Genomic DNA, 16,860 nt, shown 5'->3' on the forward strand with positions numbered 1-16,860 from the left:
TTTTGTGTTAGTGAAAATTAACATCAAAGTTTAAAAAATCATAGATAAAAATTTGCAAAAAATAAAAATAAAAATTAGAGGTGATGCAAAATTTCTTCAATGGAAATTAAATTAGGGCTTTCCAGGAAAAGGGTGGGAAAATAAATAAAGTAGGGAAAATATATAAAAAAATAAAAAATAAAAGGGTATTTTAATATTGTTGACTTTTTCTATTTTACATTTGGCTCTTTTAATCATTTAAAGCTTAAATAAATAATTTTGAAGCTGTAAAGGTAAGGTTGGAGCCAGGCCATGCCAATTTTTCAACTACTGACATCTTCCTCTGTCTTTTCATTTAAAATTAAAACTTTGACTATACAAAATCCTAATTAATTGCCCCTTTATTTCTCATGATCTACTGTTAATGCCACTCTAAACCGGCATGCTTAAAAAGTATTGACTGCTTGTTTCCCCAGAAAAAAAAGCCATATTCATTTTCTGCATGTAGTATTGTTTTGGACCACTCTCAATTCCCATGTTAAATAATTCTGTCCTTCCATTATTCATGTTTCAAAACATCAGTCATACATGATTTCTTAGTTAATCTAATAAATAAACACGGCCAATCAAGCGGTTGACCTTCGTGTATACGAACAGACACTAAATATTATAATTTATTCAATACTTAATTGGAAAGAATTAATTTTGATACACAAATGAGTGTAAAAACACTTCACTCTTTCAAGCAAATATGCCATAAACAAGACCAATGTAGATGATGCATGCAAAATGTCTTGTATTTGAATTTATAATAGACTCAAACATAAGAACCTTCCCTCCTAGGACCCATCTCCTTACCCTGAGAATCTTCTCCTTGCACTGTAGAGGTTCAAAGAGAAGAAGAAAAAGGACAGGACATGCTCTATAACAGGGCAGCCTTGTGATTTTGCAACAGACATGACAAAAAGGCTAGTGGGAAAAGGAAAGAGTTTTCTTTGTTTTTGCAAATTAGCATAGTAAAAAATTTGAGAAATAACATCCTTGTATTTGTTGCCCTACTAAAAATAGCATAGAAAAGAACTGTATACTGTATTACCTAACAAATACCAGTATATCAAGTAACAATCCAGGGAAAGAAAATCATCACTGTCTTGACCCTTTCTCAATATAAAAGAGATGTCTGTAAAATCAAGAGAAGCTAACACTGATGATGAGGTAACAATTTTAACAACTTAGTCCACGTTTCAATGCTCGTAGACTATATACACTATCAAAAAGCCAATTACAATTGACTTTAACCAAGATCTTGTCCTGGAAAAAGATGAAACAAAATAGAGAAAGTAAAATCAATTAGATCAACAGGCAATGACCACAAAACATAAATTCAAGCTCACCCATGGTTTGAGAATATCAGACTTGTAGTTGTATGATTGATTTTATATGTGAGTTGGGAAGAATGAATCCTGCTCTTCTTTCCTCGAATGAGTACTCTATCTCTTCAGGAATTTCAACTGGATTAACTACAAATGGAACTGGCGGGGGAGCTGGGGTCATGGCTGTCTGCATGGGTACTGATACTGTTGAAGGTGTTGTAGGCACGGGAATTAGCATTGCCTTTGGGGTCCAATTCTCTTCATCTGCAACGGTATTTGTCTTTGAGGGAGTTTTAAAGGACAGATCATTTATTGGAAGTGTCTTCTTAGATGTGTCTTCGTGTGTCATTGCTTCTTCTAACATGTTGGATTTTGATGAAACAGTGGAAGAAATAGGTGAGAAAGGTTGCCGCAGCATTGGTGATTGAGGTTCACGACCATTTACAGCGCCAAATGAGTGTTTCTTCATGGGAAGACCAGCAATATCCAACCCTCTCCTCCCTGCAAAATAGTAAAAAGAAAATTAAAAAAAAAGAGAGATGGAAGAGAGACTCAAATTTGCCGAGTAAGCATAAACATTGGTTGCTTAAGCAATCGTACCGAACATTCAATCCTTACCACATCTGTCCTTTTCCTGGACCATTGGTGGTCCAGACACTTGTACCACAAAAAGAAAATGAATATATAAATAAAAACTCTGATAAGATTTGAGGTTGTGTTTAAAGGGAAAATAACAGGTGGAGTGGAGTATAAAGGCTGCTGGTGCTCTGTTGTGCAAGCATCATCTTAAAGAGTCAACAGAAATACTCTAAGACAGCACATACTTCATTGTCAACAGCATGAAATATTCTTCCCAGACCGAGGAAAAGTGGCGAGCTGTTATTGCTCGGTTTCAATTATATCATCTTCAACAGAAAACGGAAAAAGGGGAAATGAAAGGAAAAGATTTAGAATAGAGGTTATGGCTACAAACTCCTTGGCAATCTATAACCTTCATTTTAAAATAACTCACCAGCAGATAAACCAGCAAGGCCATCATCATGGTGGGGTTTTGAATGATCATTTTGATGCATTCTATCAACTTTATTGCCAGGACGTGAATGTGGTGTAGCTTTGCTATAGTGAGGTAAATCAGGTCTAGGAGTCTGAAGCACTGCTCCTCCAAGGGAAAGTCTTCTGTTGGTTGCACCTCCCGTTGATACTCTAGAAGCCTTTTTCACACTCTGGGGCTTTGAAGGGCTTGGCTTCGACCCATAAAGGGCCTCTTGCTCAGCTATCAGCTGTCCCTGCAGTTTCTTCTGATCCTATAATAGATTAACCACCACAAAATTATCAGAATAAACATATCTCCTGTGTGAAAGATGTCTAGAAAAAACCCATGATCCTGTGGAATCAAAGATTCATGAATGACTGAATAATGTAATGGCGTCTTTTTTACTAGACAGACTGAGAATTGACAAATCTATACCCGCTGCCTCCTTCTTTCTTCCTCTTTCTCCTGGCGTAATATGGTGTACTCTTCAAGCATAGAAAGAAGGCGGATCTGGACATGTGTAGTTAACAGCAAACAGTTAACCCTTAATAAAGACACAAAATTGAGTTACCTTAAGAAACAAATACTGGACTTACACCATCATATAAGAATTCAGTGCTTCTCTCACTTTCCCATGCCATGGTTTTGGAAGCCAAAGCCTCCACCATACCTGCCCCCAAATGGAAAAAGAAACTTATTATAAGATGAGAGGGAGTCTATTGAAATGTACAACAACAACAACAAACGCATAGTGCAGGATGGAGAAATGGTCTCTGAGTGATCAAACAAAATCAATCATCAGAATATAACGCTGGACTAGAAAAGGTTCAAATGAAGCAAAATAAAGTTGTCCAGGGTAAACAAATTATGATAATATATCATATGCAGCTATCTATATCATGCCCAATAAATAAAAGGCAAGCGATCTATGTTGTGCCATTCAATTCTGCACATATGCTCATTTTGCTGACCACAGAAAAAAGCCTGTACCTGGCATTTTATTAACCAAATTGCGAGCTTTCTCAGCACGCTTGAGAGTCAGATGAGCACCTCTCCCAGCATTGTATCGATTGTCATCCTGGACAGTCACAAAATGTAAGTAACAAACAAGAAAGAAAGTCAACAAATGATGAAGAATAATTACAAAGGGATGACATAGACACTTAACCCTGTTATACTCCTCAAGCCAACTCTCCTCTTCACATGCAGTCAACCATTTCTCAACCTTTTCAAGTATTTCTTTCCTGCTAAAAGATTCCTCCTTAACATTAGCAATTTGAACCTCAATCTGCTCAAGTATACTCTCAGGGTCCATGTTTCCTGCCACAGCATGGATCAAAAAAGCATTCAGTGAAATGGTAGAGGCACGAGTAGCATTTAATATACTCATCATAAAAAATTTACCAGATTCTATGGCTTCAACAGCATATTCTACTGCAGCATCTGTTTCTGGAATCACATGCATTTTTCTGCAGATCTCCTCCAGTTCCGACCTCTTTTTCAGAACAAGCTCCTTCATCTTGCTTGACTTCAACTCTTCCAAACGAGAAACTTCTGCCTCAACCTGTATATTATAATATCCTCTGAGAATCTTTACAAAACAACAAACCAATAGACTAGACAGAAAACTAAAACAAGCATCAAAACATGAAACATCTGTAACTCACATATTTTATAAACTCCACCGAAAGAGTGTTTGGTTCTGTTATTTCATGCTCTGAAGCAGCTATATTGCATGTAACATTTTGAAATTCTTGTTGTTCCTCGATAGGGGTATCCATCAAATTCCATAGCTCCAACATTGTAGTTGCAAGATCTTGGAGCTACAATGACACAAAGGCACTACATGGTCAATTTGAGATAACATGTTCAGGATCAATTATTGACTAAAATTTAAGCCAGTTGTCACCTTTTGCATTCTCTGTATTTTAACCTCGTGCAATTTATGAATTGTAGTAGCCAAATGCTGAATTGTCAGATTACTTATGTCCCTCAATCCTCCAGAATCACCAAAACTTGGATGAACCTCACTAACCGTGTGCTTGAAGTCCATACCAAGCACTAAGCAAAGTGCATTCAAAGTATCTAGATGCTGCTGGACCTGCTTCATGCGATCACTCTGCAAAGAGAAATGATGAATCAGTAAGTAAAGACTAAAGACAAGAAGTAAATGAAAGAAGTTGGATGATGGAGAGTGAAGAAAAATAATCAAACCTTTTCTTTCTCAAGTTCATGCAGCTGTCTGTGCAACTCTTCCAGCTTTTTCAAGGAGAGGTCAGCTTCATCAACAAACACATTATGATCAGCCGGTCCATAGATCTCACTTGAGATCTTCCGTATGCCCTCTAGAACCTCATGGAACTGCTTTCTTCGGTCCAATTTCCTTTTCCTCATCTCCTCAAGTTGCGGAATAATTTTTCGAAGCTCTTCCTTCAAGCTTCCAATATTTTGATCAGCCTGATCATAGAAACAAGGGAAAAGGTAAAATTTAAATCATATTTAGTTTATGCACCAGACTATGCCTTTGTGGTGCACAGTTTAAAAAACTGGTCAACAAGTTATTCTGAGAATTTCAACCTTTTCTAATTTATAAATGAAAGGGCAGGTTATAATAAAATGTTATTCGAACTTACTACATTACTAACTATCTAACTCACCTCCAACTTTGCTCATATTCTACAACAAAAAATTTGGTTACAGAACTGTCACCATTAGATAGATTATGGTGACAGTTCTGTAACAATGATGCAAATTGAATTTTCTAATGACTATTACATACGATCCCGACTCTGTTTTCCATTTTCATAATCCATCAGACAACTTATAGAAGTTTAAGCTAAATTAAATCAAGTTAGTCATAAAGAAACAGAAAAGAGAGGGTATTCTTAAACCTAACCTGCCGGATATGAACTGGTCGCTCCCCCATTGCAGAACAGATGGCAGCCAGTTCTGCTTCAGAGTCAGCTATAGCCTGTCGTAGTTGAGCTCTGCTCCGGTTCGCCTGATCCACCTTCCTTCTGTATACTTCAAGACACTCTTGTTCGAGCTCAAGCAACATTTTATCCCTATCAGTATCTGTTTCCCCTACTTCATTCCAAATTATCTTATTTTCATTTGGAACAGGAAAAACAATGGGTTCAGATTCTACAGCTAAGCCCACAAGAAAAAAACACCAGAAAATAAATGAAAGATGCAACCTCCTAGAAAGGAAGATTGTGAATAAAGTTTCTTTTTATCTTAAAGAAAAAATAAACCTGTAATTCATATAAAAGGGTTCCGCAAGTTGTTTCCACTTGCAGAAGTGGGTCGCTCTGGACAATAGACATATTAATTAACTTGTGCCTGTCAAAAAAAAAAAAAGTGAGAAAAAAAAATGTTTAGGCATAATAACATGAAGGGGGGGCAGATAGAGCAGAAATCATAGATCATCAGCATTTAACACCATAAATCAACATGTCAAGATACAGCATACATACTGAACTGCTCTTGATTTAAAATGCTAGAATTTTATTATACAATGCAGAGGATATTTGATAAGATAAAGAACAGGACAATGCTAAATATTATGGAAAAAAACTCAAAGAACACGCATGGGCCATTAGATTAGTGGGGCCCACAATTGGGTCCCACTTCAAAATCACGATCCTATAGTTCATGTGTATTCTTAATATGTTTAGCACTTTTGTTAGATAAAGGGAAGGAGACCATGTGGGATTCAAAATTTGAAACACAATCCATTCTTCCACCACTTCTTTAAATAGACAGTGAAAAATGTCATTCTTTCCTAATCCTCAAGATTTCTTAAAAGAGATCTCAATCTGCATGGTCATTAATTTTATCCACTTTTAATACCAAAAAAAAAAATATTATCCTCTTCAACACCAATCTAGAAACTTAAAAGTAGTTTACATACATGGCATGTAATTTAATTATCAGTGTAAATCAGCTAATTACCATACTAGCACTCAAAAACTTTGCATTTCTAACTTCAATCTCAAAATTTCCATGGATTCTCCTAAAGAGAAACCTAATCTCAAACTATAACTAATATTTGTTTTAAAAAGGAAAAAAACTAATCAAACCCATCATAATTTCTATAAAACAGCTTCAGTTACTTAAAAATCCTAATCAAAGCCCTAAACAGTGCATGATTAACACGTTAATTTTTTAAAATTGTCGATAAAATTAGTGATTTCCAAAGAAAATGCCATGAAACAACAGCTGGAAAAAATCCAAAACAAATAGTTTGTATGGTTTTGTACGGTTGCTTAAAAAATCCATCGAAATTTCAAACCCCTTTTAGATCAGATTTTCTCTGCTTAAAGTTGTAACAAACAACTGAACCTCGCCTCAAAATTTCATGATTTACATTTTCTCAGAAGCCAAACATAGATTTACTAATAAAAGTGAAAATACGAGAGAAATCTCAGTTACTCTATAACCTAAAAAGCTACAAGAAACGGTAATTACCACGCTGATTCTATTTTTTTTCCTGTTAAAAATAAATTGATTCCAGCTCGACCAAAAAAAAATGTAAGAAAAATACGAACATAACCGTCTTTTTGATTCCCGAGAAAATCCAGGAAAAGTAAAGAGAATCTCAAAGTTTCCAAAAATAAATCCAAAAGAAAAAAAATGAAATGTGATATAATATTTAGTTCAAATTCTCTCACAGCTCACTTCAAAACAAAATCCTGACAAACAAAAAAATCAGATTGACGAATCACATTTCCTTCATTTTCTCAGTAACCAAACAGAAAATCAACAAAACAAAAACCCAAAGTAGAGAAAGAGAGATCTGAGCACAAACCTGAACAACAAACCAGTGCTTTGTTTATAATGATTCGTACAAACAGAAAATCTTCTTCCGTCGTTTGATTTTCCCGAGAAAATGTGAGTGTTTGCTTGTTTTAGTTTTGATTTTCCTGAGAAAATTTCTAATGCTGTTTTTTTTTTAAAAAAAAAGGAGCGAGAAATATAAGGTTTTGAAATTCCAGGAGAGGGGGAGAGGGAGAGACAGAGCCGTTCAGGAGAAAAAAAGAACCGTTGAAGTAAAAGAGAGCGTTTTTTTTTTAAGGATTTTTTTTTGTGTGTGTTTTTGTTTTTAATGATTTCATCAGATCATTTTGAATTTCAAATTTGTTTGATGATCAACACTTTTACAGAATCTACACCGTTGGTTGTTTTTAATGGGAGGGAGACGGTTAGGATTGGAGAAAGAGGTGTGGAGTTTGGGGATGTACGGTAGGCTTAAAGCGTGGTGTTTATGTTCGCCAATAGGAAAGTAACATGTCAGCATGAGGTAGGACAGTGGGTCCAGTGATTTGAATTGGACACTAGCGATTTGTCGAGTGCATGGAGTTTCAATTATCAAAAATCCTTCCCATTCTATTATTACCTGTTTGAAATTGAGTTTCAACCTGGTTTTCAGTAAATTTTAATTTTTTTTTATTAAAATTAAGTACGGTTTATACTTTTTGAATCATTTTGATGCGTTGATATCAAAAATAATTTTTAAAAAATAAAAAAACATTATTGGCATGCTTTTCGGCACGAAAAGCTATTTGAAAAGCAACTGCTACCACACTCCCAAACACCCTCTAAAGTTGCGTTTGTTAGCTTTTTAGGACAAAAAAAATAAAAATAAAATAATAAATTTATTTTTAAAATAATTTTTTATCATTTAAATATAGAAAAGATAGGAAATATATATCTGTCTTATCAAATTTATTTTTAAAACAATTTTTAGTGATTTCAAACATATATCTTTTTTATTTCAACTATCTCATATTTGTTATTTTATTATAATAATCAAATAATACACACACAGATCCATAATTAGTAACCCAATTCCTTGATTAACAATTTTGGATTTTGAGAATTTGACAAGGGATAGCTGCAAGCATTAAAAAATTATTTTTGAAAGTTGTGTAAAGATATGTATAAATCACTATCCCCCAATTTTGCAAGTCCTGAGAGCAAGACTTCTGCTGCTACCTTGAAAATGCTGCAATATTCTTGGTTTCCCTCATCTACCTCTACTCTGCTTCAAATTCTTGAGTTCTGATGCTGTGATGGTGCTGCTTTTGTTCTCCATTTATTTGGAGTTTAACTAAGAAAATAATGCAGGCATGAACTCAGAGACTATGGAGGATTTCAAGTGTCTCCTACAGAGAACAGAACTATAATAGAACAAGAGACTAATTGCATGTTTGTCTAAGCTGTAATGTCTGTGTTTTAAACTGTGTTTCGCATTTAGCATAGTTTCTATATGTTTTTTAAAGCGAAACATAGTTTAAAATGTATAATCATAGCCTAACAATGCATTAACCGGAAAACAGGCTGAATTGTGTTTGGGAACCCGGTTGAAATCGTGTTCCCACAAAATTCAATTTTTTATTGTTAAAATTTAATACGGCTTGTATGTTTTGAATCGTTTTGATGTTTTGATGTCAAAAATAATTTTTTTTTTTTAAAAAAAAAAATCATTGATATGCATTTCAATACAAAAAATTATTTGAAAAACAACCGCTACTACACTGTCAAACATACTCTTAATAACACATCTTGAAGATTAACGTGTTAGAACAAGCGTTGAGCCTAAACATGATCAAGGATACACAGACAAACCCTGGTGGAAAATCCCGAGCAGAGGCAGCTATGAACAGGTCAGATCAGCAACATTCAAGCGGACAACAAAACATTCCAGGTGATATCATAGAGGACAGGACATGCTGGTTAGTCTTCCTGTTGAGTCCCTACTTAGATTCAAATGCATTTTCAAATCATGGCATTCCCTTGTCAACAAACCCTGTTTTTCTAGAGCAAACTTCCAATGCTGCGCCGCCGCCGCCGCTATTCGAATGTCGTTATTTATCCCAACCAAAATTGGCCTTTCCAGCCACCTGATTTCATATGGATTGTATGGGAGGTAATAGTTTGGTCTTACGGAACACAAGAGATTAACAGACCTCATCTCGATTACTGGAACTTGTTGGGCTAAAGAGAGATGTATTAGTAGCATTGATCTCGTATGCTAAGTAAACTTACTATAGGTAACCTCATCCCAAAAGGATACTTGCTAGATATTGCCTCGTAATTAACACCTAATCCAAATCCGAAAGGGACCATATTATGTAATAATTCAAATATCTTACCTCTCTCTCTCTCTCTCTCTCTCGACACACACACACACACGAAACACATTCAAAGGCCATATATCAAGAAATAAAATATCTCTGTATTCATCCTCAAGCTGTACGTGCGCATCATCTAATCATCAAGAAAGAATTGATGGATTCACAAGGACTAAATTATTATTTACTCAAAATCCTATAAACGGGCAAAATCCTTAAAAAATGAGACAATGAAGAAACCTGCTATTTAAGTCCTCTTTCGTGATTCATGCCACCGGGGCTAACTTATAAACTTGGCATTTGGATCTCCTTTTGTCCAATCCAAATGCACTGCATCTGCTCTCTATACAATGATATGGAAGGCTGACTAATGTTTATCATCCGCAGAAGGGGGGCTGGATTCAGTTCAAAATGCATTGCTTCTGCTTTTTATACTCAGGAGACAACTGTCTGCACAAAGATCACAGCTAAAAGTTTCAAATAGTTGCATCCATAAAGCTAACGATAGATTTGAACTGACACAGTATGAATGCAATGTCAATCAGCACTAAAGCAGTAAAAGGGCAAAGGAACTCAATGAAAGGTGAAGCATAACATTCAATAGGAAGATACAGATAGTGAAACAACTTGAACAGCGAATGGTGCAGACTTGAGAATAAAAAATTGGCTAATTTTATTTATCATGGTAATGTTAAACAAATAGCTATCAATGTCACTAAACATAGATTACCGTGATCTTGCTAAGTGTACAAAAGAATGGAGGCCTTACAATACATCAACTCCAACCAATCCTCCATCAGTAGTACTACTAGCAACAGGTAACACCGTGACCGTGACGAAACATTTTTAACCAAGGACTAGACTATCTTGACTCTAAAATAATAAATCAAGTTACCTTTTCAATTACTAAGTATAGGTGTGCAGGCTTCTCTACGGCCATTACACTAGGTGCATGTCTGTAGGCTGCTTGGAAATGGAAACATAACAACCTCATATTGAAGGGTCTTGGTTGGCTTCAAAATCTCTTCTAATGATTTCAAGCACAAGTTCATTCCAGGTATCAACTGGGCCAGGCATGCACCAGTGCAAGCAATCCTGTGGAGGTGGCTTTCCACCTGTACCGCGTTTTGTGAGTTTATTAGGGTCAAGGCTTCGGTATGGACCTGGATGTCCATCATGGCGATAGCCAAAGGATTCAGTGATATCCATCAGCTTCAACCTTGATTTATTGGTCGCCTTATTAATTGCTCGATCAAAACCTGTTATCTGTTTCTTATGCATTATTTCAGTAAAGCCATTTTCCACTAATTCACCTGGTGCAAGAGGCTTTTCCTTCCCAGTGCATGATCCACCAGTATTCCATGCCCCGCCCTCGTAATGGTCAGGTGAATATGTGCGGAGAATAGTTAGCCCAGTAAAATTTGGATGTGTGGCAATAGATGTGAGAATTGTCTCAACAGATATCCCAAATGCTTCAACATTGTTAATCTTCTTTGGACGAGATCTGTCTGGCCACCACAACTGTCCCCCTACAATTTCATTGTTGAGGACATAGACTGACTGCTTGGCAAACCAGTGCCCAGAAGAGAGAACAATCACATCAAAATTTGGGATGAATTCCATGAAATGCTCATCCGGGGCATCAAGGTGGAGTTTGACAACACCCTTTGGAGCGAAGTCAATGGATTCTGATGTTTGGTGAACAAGCCAAGAGGACCATATTCGGACAACCATGGTAGATGTTGACCTAAATAAATATCGTTGCATTTTTTTGTTCCCTCGGTTTTTAGGAGCTTCTACCTGAAAATATATCAGAAATTGTTTCTGTAAGAACATCTCCCAAAACAGTGAAACTAATAATCACAATTGTGACATAACCAAACATTTCATTTTTTGCGAGACCACAACATTTCAAGAAGGATGTCAATTTATCACAACAGTTAAGTAAATGAAAAGAGCTTGAGTGGTGAAACCCTTGGGAAAGCATGCCCCATGCTTGCCAGAATAACTTCAATGAATACTTCGATAGAAGCTATCAGTTGCAGAAATAAATTTCCCTAAATCAAGATATGATGGGCAGTCAAGAGAAAATTGCCAAGGCCCAGAATGGGGTCGCTGTATTCATAATGGAAAGCACATATACTTGCCTGCCAGAGAAGGCACAACATCGATTCCATCTGGTTTCGAGCAACAGAGTCACCAATGAAAGCTATTGTTTTCCCTCTCATCAATTCCAGAAACTTCTTGGCATCGAATCGTGGGAGGTCACACTGAGAAGGTTTCCACCGCCAATTCTCATATTCCTTGTCAGGCCTTCCATTTCCCTGGCAATTCTGCATCTGTGTCAGGACAGGGCATGTGTTGTTTGTGTATAATGGTCCCAGTGAATCGTAAAACCAACTTCCTTGGTACAAATCACAGCCTGCATGTTAGACAATGTAATGGAAATTATAATCTCAAAAACTGAAGAGATAGGGAGGAAACAAAAGAAATAATTCATAAATCAAACATTTCTAACTAACAAATTTCAGTAAACTCTTGATACAAGCATTCTTCTGTTGGGGAAAACAAAGCTATACCATTCCTTCTATTCAATCAAAGCCCTATAGTTCTTGCAAGCAAATACATCAAATGAACTTCATAGCGTGCTTATAATGTACCAGACTTGATAGTTTGCTTATAATGTAATGCAAACACTGAATTTACCCTGTTTTGTTCTTTACATATAACAAGACCAGACTACCAAAAGATTGTTGTCAAAAGAGAACCAATAGTTATAATCGTTCAAAACATATTTTGGTGGACTTTGAGAAGACACATCAGAGAGAGAAAAATGTGTCAAATCCATCTGCGAAGATCGCACAGAAATAACTTATTTTTATTCCTCAAAGAGGCTGGTACTGTACTTTCTGTATACAGGATTAATACCTACACAACAGAAATAGCTCTCACCCTCCCTTAATCTATTCCCCACATCCTGGGTTTGAAGCCAGGACTTGACCTATGGCGACCACCTTGCTTATCACAAAGAGCCCAACAAAATTAAGCCTCCAGGTCATGGCTTTAAACTGTAATTAATATGGAAAGATTGTGTTTCTTAATCTTCAAAGTAGCAAACGACACCTTTTTTTTTCTGAGGACAAGTACCATTTCTGAGGATTAGCAGAAAATACTAGCTAAGTATCTCAAAACATCAAACAATACAAATCGAAAAGAATTCATTTTCCGATTAAGCACCAACAAAGTGATGCAGTCAAATGCATTAATAACAAAAACTTGCACATTTCTCCCATCTACAAAAATTAAATATTTTTTATCCTTTATTTAATAAATAATGCAGGTGAGCTGGATTCTCAAGAATTTCGTTTTTCAGAAAAGTAAACCACTTTGACATTTGACAAAGTAACTCTATCACCAATGAATTAACAATTGGAAAATCAATAAATTAACAGTTATAGACTTCCTAGGGCAGTTAAATAATCCCAAATGCAAAAGCAAGTTACCATACAGAAACTCAAACATGTATGCGAAGAAAATCCACAAACCAAAACCACAACACAAATTTATAATAAACTCCAGAAAAAGAAAAGGATTAAATACCAAGACTGTAAGATACGCAATAAATCCATAAAAAAATTAACAGAAAAAAATACCTGAATCATCTGAACCAGTTTTGGATGCATTACTGGGCACAGCAGATTTATCTGACTTAGCCCCTGATTTAGAATCCGCAGAAGCAGCATCTGAGCTATTCTCTTCTGATCCTTTATCTGCATCAATTTCTTTGACACTTAAAGTAACTGAACCACCCTTAGGGTTGATCTTCCCTTCTTTTCTTGTACCAGTAGTGGATTCTTGTAAATTAAACTCAGATTGACTATCAATGACATTTACACTGTTATTATTAACACCACCTAAACTAATGGGCCCTTTGAAATCTAACCCGAGTGAAGAATCCTCATCAACCACATCTAAATTACTATCATGGTGCAAATCAGTCGAGCTCTGATTGCCTTCTAAAAGGAGTAAATCCGCTTGTCTGGAGCTATCTATCCCATAAAAGTATCCACGAATAGTGGAACCAATAGGGTAAGAAACCAAAAGCAAAGAAGCAATAACCAGGAATAATGCAAGGCCTCCCACTGAGGCTGCCATTGAAGAAAGCGACCGTGGAAACGCAGCCATAGCAGGATTAGTCCCTTTTGGTGAAGAAGCCAAGTTCATGGCTTTCCACATGAATCTACCTCTTTTCAGCAAATATGAATCATGTAGGTCATCAAACTCCAGGGGAACTAACTAAAATCTGGTTTCCATAACTGAAATCCACTCATAAAAATTGAACTGTAAAATGGAAACAATTTAGCATGTGAAATCTTAATCTAAAGCAACTAAAACTACCTAAAATTTGGACTTCTAAAGATGAAATATACTCTACAAAAATGACCCGCAAACCAAAACCTTCCAAAAATTGAATCTTGATTCCAAATTTAGACAAAAAACTGCTCTCTGCTTCAACCTTCAACAATTCAGCAACCTGCAAAACATGCAAAGCAAATACAGCATTTAATGAACCAACAAATAACATCTCACCATTCCATTTAATAAACAAACAATAAAACATTTAAAAAAGGCTTTCTTTTCTTGATAATTAACAAAAACAGAATCTGATTTCATATATAGAAATCAAAAACATTTAACAAGAACTCACAAATTCCAGATAAAGAAACAAAATCCTTCAAAATTCAACTTCTGGGTTCTTTAATTTATATCCAAAACAAGACCTTTCAAATCAAAACAACCTCCAAAATTTAATGTATCTTAGATGGATTTAAACCAGACCTGGAATTCAAGAACTCTCAGATTTTCTTGCCAAAGAATATGGATAGACTTTTACTCTGTATCTCTGTGTCTGTGTTTATTATTATAAAGAGAAATTGAATAGTTATTGGATCAGGAGAGAAATGCAGTTCTAATTATTGAAGGACTCTGATTTTAAGAAGGAAGGAAGGAAGGAATTTGCGGCGAATCCGGAAAAACAAATCCATCTTGTGTGGCAGCCTTGTTGTCTTATATATATATATATATATATATATGGCATCTACATTAGTCTAATATGAGACTTTAAAATTATCAATTATATAAATTTTTAATAATTCAAATATTTACATCACTCAACTAATAATTTTTAAAAACCAAACTCAAAATTTTATCAACTAAATTATATTCCTCGAAAGCTAATTTAATACAGTTATTATTTGTACATTAACTAAATGTAAAATATATAATTGTTATTATTGTTGTAAATGAAATCAAATTAGTATGAGTTATTCTAAATATTACGGGTATTAAAAGTTTATAGCAACATTTTTTTTATGCTAAGATATAAAATGATTTTTTTTAAAAAAAATTAAAAATAATATTTTCTATGTTTGTTTGATAGTATAATCTTTTTGAAAAGTGTTTTCATTTTAAATATATTAAAAAAAATTATTTTTTTACATTATCATATTAAAATTATAAAAATATATTAAAAAATAATAATTTGATTTGTTTTAATTTTTTTTTTCTTTAAGGGGCTCGGCCTGCCAGCTCCTTCAAACCTGACCCAATTTTCATGGTTTTTATGTGTAATAATTGAATTTGAATGATTTTTTATGTTTGTAAATGTGTTACCAATGCAAATTCAAGCAACTATCTCTAATTCATTTGAAAATGTATCTTCTCTTCTTTTTATGCTAAAGTAATAAATAAGCCCTAGATCCAGCCACTTTATTAGGTCGATGACACCTTTAATTTGACCTAGATTCAATTAATTAAGTAGTAGTATCAAAAGCTTCCATTCTCATGGCAATCTTTGTTCATTCTGTATTTACCTGAAGTCACAATTCCGCCTATTTTTTGACCTAATTAGGGTTCCTAAATTGAATTTACAGAACACTTTTCCTGACATCCCTGCCGTTAATCTACTGTTTATGCTCAACTCTTGGCAAAATATGCACTTTCTTCCCCTCCTGTGATGGCAAAATATTATATTATATTTCTAAATTATAATATATATATATCTAGACCAGTCTGGTATACAGGGGCTTTGGCATTGCGGTCCAAAAACATTTTTCAAAAAATTTGAATTTTTTTTTTATTTTAAAGTAATATATTTTTGATATTTTCAAATTATTTTGGTGTGCTGAACTCAAAAATATTTTTAAAAAATAAAATAACATTATTGGCATGCTTTTCTGAGTAAAAAACACTTTGAAAAGCAACCTCAACCACACTCCGAAACATATTAAGTCAAATATAGACATAAGTCCTAAGCTTGTCTGAATTAAAAATAAATAATAAAAATTAATTAATTTTATCTAGTTAAAATTTAGATTGACTTGAAAAACCTAACAAAAAAACCTATTATTATTTTAAATAGTTAAAATTATATTATTTTATAAAAATTATTAACCCTTTAATCCAACTTCAGAATTTGATTTTAAAACCATGAAAAAAAAAATCATAAAAATCCCCTAGGCATAAAGGAGACAGTAGACACAGGTAATCGTGCTTAACAATTATAGAAAATACAGGTAGCCAAACAGACATCAAGGTTTTACTGCGTGGTAAGAAGTTTAAAAAAGCGGAGACTTCGAAGAAAAAGATAAAAATTGAAAAAACATCCTTCATTGAGGTTGGTGTGGTGGCGCAAGCTGGCCCTAGGCGGCGGCGTGGTTTTTAAGAGTGGGACCCACACGGCAGCTAAACGACTATTCAATCTCAGACACCAAGGATGGAGAGCGAGTGAGACTATTTTTTTGAATTCAACTTGGGCCAATAAACTTCAACGGCCTATCATTGGCAACTTAAGGCCTAATAACAGCAACAATCTAGAAAAATTAATCCTTTTTTTTTTTTTTTTTTTCCTTCCTGTATTTTATTGTTACAATAAGTTACTAAAGTAGCTATTTGACCGTATTTTACTGCAAATTGAATATTTTTTTCTTAAAAAATATTATATATATACAATTTTTCACAATTTATTTTTATACATTAAGAAATCTTAAAGGAAATTTAAAAAATTTATGTATACTTTTAATTAATAAATTAATAATTTTTATGCAATAAACAAATTATAAAGCTCGATTTTTACCTAGCAGAATTTAATCAAATCAAATATATAATCTGAATCATGAATTTAATTGAATTTAATATATTTTTTTATAATTCTCAATCATATATTGATAAAAAAAAAAACATAAAAACCTTATAAGACATATTTATAGTCTCTAACAACTCAAGAATTGACTCTAAAATTCATAATTAACCCAAAATCAAAATTATTTTTTATGTTTAG

The 16,860-nt window shown here is 34.3% G+C and overlaps 2 protein-coding genes across 4 annotated transcripts; both read right to left on the reverse strand.

Moving 5' to 3' along the window:
* Nucleotides 1-1,122: 1,122 nt before the first annotated feature.
* On the reverse strand, nucleotides 1,123-7,482 carry LOC118056358 (65-kDa microtubule-associated protein 3). The gene is made up of 13 exons (XM_035068539.2): nucleotides 7,196-7,482; nucleotides 5,640-5,727; nucleotides 5,282-5,488; nucleotides 4,600-4,842; nucleotides 4,295-4,504; nucleotides 4,053-4,208; nucleotides 3,790-3,949; nucleotides 3,554-3,705; nucleotides 3,376-3,463; nucleotides 2,982-3,055; nucleotides 2,821-2,895; nucleotides 2,365-2,656; nucleotides 1,123-1,853 (listed from the first exon to the last, which is right to left on the reverse strand). The coding sequence occupies exons 2-13, from the start codon at nucleotides 5,709-5,711 to the stop codon at nucleotides 1,390-1,392; spliced, it is 2,193 nt and encodes a 730-aa protein (XP_034924430.1). The 5' UTR covers nucleotides 5,712-5,727; nucleotides 7,196-7,482; the 3' UTR covers nucleotides 1,123-1,389.
* A 2,121-nt stretch (nucleotides 7,483-9,603) lies between these two features.
* LOC118056359 (protein YLS7) lies at nucleotides 9,604-14,577 on the reverse strand. Of its 3 annotated transcripts, none has more exons than XR_004688796.2 (5): nucleotides 14,361-14,577; nucleotides 13,175-14,055; nucleotides 11,669-11,943; nucleotides 10,417-11,321; nucleotides 9,604-9,971 (listed from the first exon to the last, which is right to left on the reverse strand). XR_004688796.2 is itself a non-coding variant. In XM_073405011.1 (5 exons), the coding sequence occupies exons 2-4, from the start codon at nucleotides 13,755-13,757 to the stop codon at nucleotides 10,512-10,514; spliced, it is 1,668 nt and encodes a 555-aa protein (XP_073261112.1). In that variant the 5' UTR covers nucleotides 13,758-14,055; nucleotides 14,361-14,577; the 3' UTR covers nucleotides 9,604-9,971; nucleotide 10,511. The 3 variants fall into 3 exon arrangements, 2 of the variants coding, with proteins under 2 accessions (XP_073261112.1, XP_034924431.1); XM_073405011.1 differs by having other exon boundaries at nucleotides 10,511-11,321; XM_035068540.2 differs by lacking the exon at nucleotides 9,604-9,971 and having other exon boundaries at nucleotides 10,171-11,321.
* Nucleotides 14,578-16,860: the final 2,283 nt, after the last annotated feature.

The sequence above is a fragment of the Populus alba genome, chromosome 15, assembly GCF_005239225.2.
Source record: "Populus alba chromosome 15, ASM523922v2, whole genome shotgun sequence".
NCBI lineage: Eukaryota > Viridiplantae > Streptophyta > Magnoliopsida > Malpighiales > Salicaceae > Populus > Populus alba.

What these genes read in the sequence shown, in the direction of transcription:
- LOC118056358 (XM_035068539.2), bottom strand. Translation starts at nt 5,711, where the DNA reads ATGTCTATTGTCCAGAGCGACCCACTTCTGCAAGTGGAAACAACTTGC. An exon ending in CCCTTTTATATGAATTACAG is followed by an intron (nt 5,489 to 5,639) that starts GTTTATTTTTTC and finishes AATGAAAATAAG; the next exon opens with ATAATTTGGAATGAAGTAGG. An exon ending in ATGAACTTGAGAAAGAAAAG is followed by an intron (nt 4,505 to 4,599) that starts GTTTGATTATTT and finishes TTCTCTTTGCAG; the next exon opens with AGTGATCGCATGAAGCAGGT.
- LOC118056359 (XM_073405011.1), bottom strand. Translation starts at nt 13,757, where the DNA reads ATGTGGAAAGCCATGAACTTGGCTTCTTCACCAAAAGGGACTAATCCT. An exon ending in AACTGGTTCAGATGATTCAG is followed by an intron (nt 11,944 to 13,174) that starts GTATTTTTTTCT and finishes TCTAACATGCAG; the next exon opens with GCTGTGATTTGTACCAAGGA. An exon ending in TGTTGTGCCTTCTCTGGCAG is followed by an intron (nt 11,322 to 11,668) that starts GCAAGTATATGT and finishes ATATATTTTCAG; the next exon opens with GTAGAAGCTCCTAAAAACCG.